The 6000-nt window shown below is 49.7% G+C and overlaps 1 protein-coding gene across 2 annotated transcripts in view; it reads left to right on the top strand.

The window, feature by feature from the left end:
* sh2d3ca (SH2 domain containing 3Ca) overlaps nucleotides 1-6000 on the top strand; it is a 189492-nt gene that overhangs the window by 168331 nt on the left and 15161 nt on the right. For both annotated transcript variants that reach the window (XM_034192003.1, XM_034192004.1), the window contains one exon: nucleotides 579-694. In XM_034192003.1, the coding sequence (XP_034047894.1) occupies nucleotides 579-694 (116 nt within the window). The remainder of the gene's footprint in view (nucleotides 1-578; nucleotides 695-6000) is intronic.

The following is a 6000-nucleotide window of genomic DNA, read 5'->3' as shown; positions in this document are numbered from 1 at the left end:
TGAAACAAGATAGGTAGATAGGTAAGTACGCAAAGGAAGGTAGGTAGGAAGTTAGGTAGGTGGGTGGGTAAGTACTTGTAGGAAGGTAGATAGATACTTTACAGAATTGGGGATGGACAGCCGGATCCTGGATCATTACCCATCAAGACACAGGATGGTATCGTGGTGTGGTGGATGTGTGTTGCCTTATCCTCTACAGACCAGTAAGAGTGCATGGCCCTGACCTGACTGGATTATGTCAAAATGCACAAAAACCCAACCAGTAATTTGAACTTTTTAGGTTGCATATGTTGCCCCATGACATGTAGGAAAATAGAAACCCAAGTGCCTGTGACTTTGTAGAACAGGTAGCTCAGTGAGATGGCCTGTCAATATTTAGATCTCAAATCCTCCCCATGCTACCTGTCTGTGTACTTGGACAAGACACTAAAAATGCACTGTCTCAGTCAAGCCAGCTGTAAATGGGTACTGGGCTTGGCTGGGGAAGTAACTGGTGTCCTGTCCAGGGGGCAGCAATGGACTCTCGTGTACCTGCATGTCCAACTGAACCCAGATCCTGGTGTTTTTCTTTTTAACAGGTTGCTAGAATATTGGGCGTGAGCTCTGAGATGCAAAGGATGATGGGAGTGTCCTCGGGGTTAGAGTTACTGACGCTGCCTCATGGACACCAGCTGAGACTTGACTTACTAGAAAGGTACACATGCATTATTATTTTTATTGTCTTCCTTAATGCATTATTGGATGATTCTTGCAGTAATTCAGGTATTGATTGCACATACTCTGCCTCTGTTCTTGTCCATGTTGCAAGCCACCCCTTGTTATGTCCAAATAACTCAATTTTAGTTTCATCAGTCCACAGCAACTTATTCCAAAATGAAGCTGGCTTGTCCAAATTTGCTTTAGCATACCTCAAGCGACTCTGTTTGTGGCATGTACGCAGAAAAGGCTTCCTCTGCATTACTCTCTCATCCAGCATCTCCTTGTGCAAAGTGCACTGTATAGTTGAACAATGCACAGAGCCACTGTCTGCAGCAAGTTCATGTTGTAGATCTTTGGACTAGGTCTGTGGGTCGACTCTGACTGTTCTCACCATCCTTCGCTTCAGCTTATCTGAGATTTTTCTTGGCCTGCCACTTTGGGCCTTAACTAGTACTGTGCCTGCGGTCTTCCATTTCCTCACTATGTTCCTCACAGTGGAAACTGAAAGCTGAAATCTCTGAGATAGCTTTTTGTATCCTTCCCCTAAACCATGATGTTGAATAATCTTTGTTTTCAGGTCATATGAGAGTTGTTTAGAGGCGCCCATGTTGCCACTCATTAGAAGAGATGCAATGAGGAGAAACATTTGTAAATGGCCACCTGAAATACCCTTTCTCATGATTGGATTCACCTGTGTAAGGAGGTCAATTATTGTGTTCCAATAGTTAGTGCTAAATGTATTCAAATCAATAAAATGACATGGATGCCCAAATTTATGCACCTGCCTAATTTTGTTTAAATAATTATTGCACACTTTCTGTAAATACTAGAAACTTCATTTCACTTCTCATATATCAGTGTATTCATCTGCTATATGATATATTTAACTGAAATTTCTGATGCAGACAACCAGTGATTTACAGTGGCTTGCAAAAGTATTCAGCCCCTTGGTATTTCACGCATTTTAATTTGTTTATGGCATTTCAAATACAAAAAGTAAATCAGGCTTCTCAGTATAAAAAATTCTAAAATTATTTTCCTTAGACTCAATGTGAAAGTAAATCTCTACAACTTGATATACATTAATTAAAAATATAAAATCCAAGATGATGGGTTGCATAAGTAATCAGCCCCTTTGGTATAATACCTGCAAATAATCAGTTTAATTGCCAGTTTTCTTCAGACAAGTCAGGGGATGAATACATGAACATTTCCAAGTCACTGAATATGTCTTGAACTTTATTTACATCAGTTATGAAGAAATACAAACAGTATGGCACTCTCTGGTAAATCTGTGTGGAGTAGACGATTCTTAAAAACTGAGTGACTGTGCAAGAAGGTGAAGAGTGAGGAAAGACACCCAGACAAACCAGAAAAGGCTGTGGCTGTGATTGGAGAAAATGTGCATAGTGCATGTTTTGCATTTTGTATCCCCAGTTATACAGCTTCAGGATGAAGTGGTATAGGGGAGGGTTTTACTCAAAATTAGACCTGAAAGTTCAGCTACAGTTTACCAGAAGGTACATCTGAGATACAAGCCTAGATTTAATGTTTTGGTGAAAGAAAACCCTCCTCTGTCCCACTTCATCATGAAGCTGTATAACTGGTGATACAAAATACAAAACATGCACTTTGCACAATTTCTCCAGTCACAGCTACAGAAGCCTGTAATTTCTTCTGGGTTGTCTGGGTGTCTTGGTGGCTTTCCTCACTCTTCTCCTTCTTGCATAGTCACTCAGTTTTTGAGAACTGTTTACTCCATGCAGATTTACCATAGAGTGTCATACTGTTTGTATTTCTTCATAACTGATGTAAATAAAGTTCAAGACATATTCAGTGACTTGGAAATGTTCATGTATCCATCCCCTGACTTGTTTGTGTTGGGAAAGTGTAGTGACACAGACCCACAACAGGGGGCGTAAGTGAACGGACAATGAAAATACCAAAAGATAACAATTTAATGTTGTGAAAATGTGCACAACGGAATACAGATACAACTTTAGGTAACAGTCAATTAAACAATAGGTGACGTGTGGGCAGGCTCGAGGATAGGTGACGCCTGTCCAGAGAAGAGTCGGGCCCCACACGATTGCCACTGCCAGCGGAGGCCTGCAATACACCGGAGCCGCCAAGTCCTGAGTCCCCAGGTGGCCACTGCCTCCAGCTGTCGGATTGGGTACTGCTGGCAGGAAGCACAAACAGATCAAGTGGGTGTGTGCACACCCAGCAAACAGTCAGCAAAAGTCACAGTCCCTTCCTGAGGGAAAAATCCACCACACCCAGGAAACAGGAACACTAAGTACGTGCAGTACCAATAGTATACTTAAGTGATCAGGAAAGTGAGGAGTGGGAAACGCCAACTTCCACAACCCAGCTCCAAGCTGCGAGTATACAAAGGATACGACTGCCCAACTCAGTAGCAAGTGATGTGCGAACGGCACAATAACGGCTGAAAACGTTTACCTGTCGGGTAAGCTGATTTCTCGGCAGAGATGTGGTGTCTCCTCCAGGCTTTTATGGTAATGATGATTGATGAGTGGTGACAGCTGTCAGCTCCGGGCTCCTGGAGCTCCCATGCGGCGACTGCGCCCTCTGGTGCCTGAAGCCCGCCTTCAGGCAGGGCGCCCTCTGGTGTTGGGCCAGCAGTACCTCCTCTTCGGGCGGCCCACACAACAGGACCCCCCCCCCCAACAGGCGCTTCCTGGCGCCCGACCAGGCTTGTCGGGATGCCATTGGTAGAAATCGGGCAGGAGAGCCGGGTCCAGGATGAAGTTCCTCTTCACCCAGGAGCGTTCTTCAGGTCCGTAACCCTCCCAGTCCACCAGATATTGGAATCCCTGGCCCCTCCGACGAACATCCAGGAGCCTGCAGATGGTCCACGAAGGCTCGCCGTCTATGATGCGTGCAGGAGGCGGTGCTGGTCCGGGGGTGCAGAGGGTGGAGGTGTGACACGGCTTGATCTTGGAAACATGGAAAACTGGATGTATCCGCAGTGAAGCTGGTAGCCTCAGCTTCACTGTGGCTGGACTGAGGACTTTGATGATGGAAAATGGCCCGATAAATCTGTCCTTCAGTTTCTGGGAGTCCACGTGTAGAGGGATGTCCTTGGTAGATAGCCATACCTCCTGCCCGGGCTGGTATGCAGGAGCCGGGGTACACCGGCGGTCTGCATGGTCCTTAGCCCTCGTCCGGGCTTTCAGAAGGGCAGAGCGGGCTGTGCGCCACACCCAACGGCACCTTCTGAGGTGGGCCTGGACCGAGGGGACCTCGACCTCTCCCTCCATGGCTGGGAACAATGGGGGCTGGTACCCCAAACACGCCTCGAAGGGGGAGAGGCTGGTCGCCGAGGAGATTTGGCTGTTATGGGCATACTCGATCCAGGCCAGATGTTGACTCCAGGCCGTCGGGTGCGCAGAGGTCACACACAGCAGGGCCTGCTCCAGATCTTGATTCGCCCGCTCTGCCTGTCCATTGGTCTGTGGGTGGTACCCGGACGAGAGACTCACGGTGGCCCCCAGTTCCCTACCGAAACTCCTCCAGACTTGCGAGGAGAACTGGGGACCACGATCTGAAACAATGTTCGTTGGGATACCATGCAGACGCATGACGTGGTGGACCAGGAGGTCTGCAGTCTCCTGGGCTGTCGGGAGCTTCGGGAGGGCTACGAAGTGGGCCGCCTTGGAGAACCGGTCCACTATCGTCAGGATGACGGTCATACCCTGAGACGCAGGGAGACCCGTGACAGAGTCCAGGCCGATGTGGGACCAGGGGCGACGTGGCACGGGCAGCGGCTGGAGGAGTCCCTGTTCCTTCTTGTGTTCTCCCTTGCCCCTGGCACAGGTGGTGCTTGCCTGGACGTACTCCCGGACGTCGGCTTCCATCGACGCCCACCAGAAGCGCTGCCGGACCACTGCCATGGTTCTTCGCACCCCTGGGTGACAGGAGAGCTTGGAACCATGACAGAAGTCCAAGACTGCAGCTCTGGCCTCTGGTGGGACGTATAGGCAGTTCTTCGGCCCATCGCCAGGGTCCGGGTGTCATGTCAGGGCCTTCCGGACGGTCTTCTCCATGTCCCAGGTGAGGGTTGCGACGACAGTGGACTCGGGGATGATGGTGTCCGGTGGATCCGACAGCTCTGGCTTGACCTCCTCTTCATGCACCCGGGACAGTGCATCGAACCGTTGGTTCTTGGTCCCGAGGCGATAAGTGATTTGGAAGTCAAACCGACCGAAGAACAATGACCAACGGGCTTGCCTGGGGTTCAGACGCTTAGCGGTCGGGATGTACTCCAGGTTCCGATAGTCCGTGAAAACCGTGAAAGGTACCGCAGCTCCCTGCAACAGGTGTCTCCACTCCTCAAGGGCCTCTTTCACCGCCAGAAGTTCCCGATTGCCGACGTCATAGTTCCTTTCAGCTGGGGTCAACCTGCGGGAAAAATAGGCACAAGGATGGAGAACCTTGTCGGACTCCCCACTCTGGGACAGCACGGCTCCTATCCCTGAGTCAGAGGCATCCACTTCAACTATAAACTGGCGATTGGGATCGGGCTGCACCAGAACTGGTGCAGTCGAGAACCGGCGTTTCAACTCCCTAAACGCGGCTTCGCACCGATCCGACCAGGTGAAGGGGACTTTAGTGGAGGTTAGGGCCGTCAGGGGGCTAACTACCTGGCTGTAGCCCTTTATGAACCTCCGGTAGAAATTTGCAAAGCAGAGGAACTGCTGCAGTTTCCTACGGCTTGTGGGTTGGGGCCAGTCTCTCACCGCCACAACCTTGGCCGGATCGTGGGCGACGGAGTTGGAGGAGATTATGAACCCCAAGAAGGACAAAGAAGTGTGGTGGAACTCGCACTTCTCGCCCTTCACAAACAACCGGTTCTCCAACAACCGCTGCAGGACCTGACGTACATGCTGCACATGAGTCTCAGGATCCGGGGAGAAGATGAGAATATCGTCAAGGTATACAAAGACGAACCAATGCAGGAAGTCCCGCAAGACGTCATTAACCAAAGCTTGGAACGTCACGGGCGCATTGGTGAGGCCGAATGGCATGACCAGGTACTCAAAGTGACCTTTACGGGGTGTTAAATGCCATCTTCCACTCGTCTCCCTTCCAGATCCGAACCAGGTGATATGCATTCCTAAGATCCAGTTTTGTGAAAATTTGGGCTCCATGCAAGGGCGTGAACACTGAATCCAACAGAGGTAATGGGTATCGGTTGCGAGCCGTGATCTCGTTCAGCCCTCTGTAATCAATGCATGGACGGAGTCCGCCGTCTTTCTTGCCCACAAAAAAGAAACC

This window comes from Thalassophryne amazonica, chromosome 17 (genome assembly GCF_902500255.1).
Source record: "Thalassophryne amazonica chromosome 17, fThaAma1.1, whole genome shotgun sequence".
Classification (NCBI taxonomy): Eukaryota; Metazoa; Chordata; class Actinopteri; order Batrachoidiformes; family Batrachoididae; genus Thalassophryne; species Thalassophryne amazonica.
The sequence above is the reverse complement of the archived record's forward strand: the minus strand, read 5'-3'. Positions and strand labels throughout refer to the sequence as shown.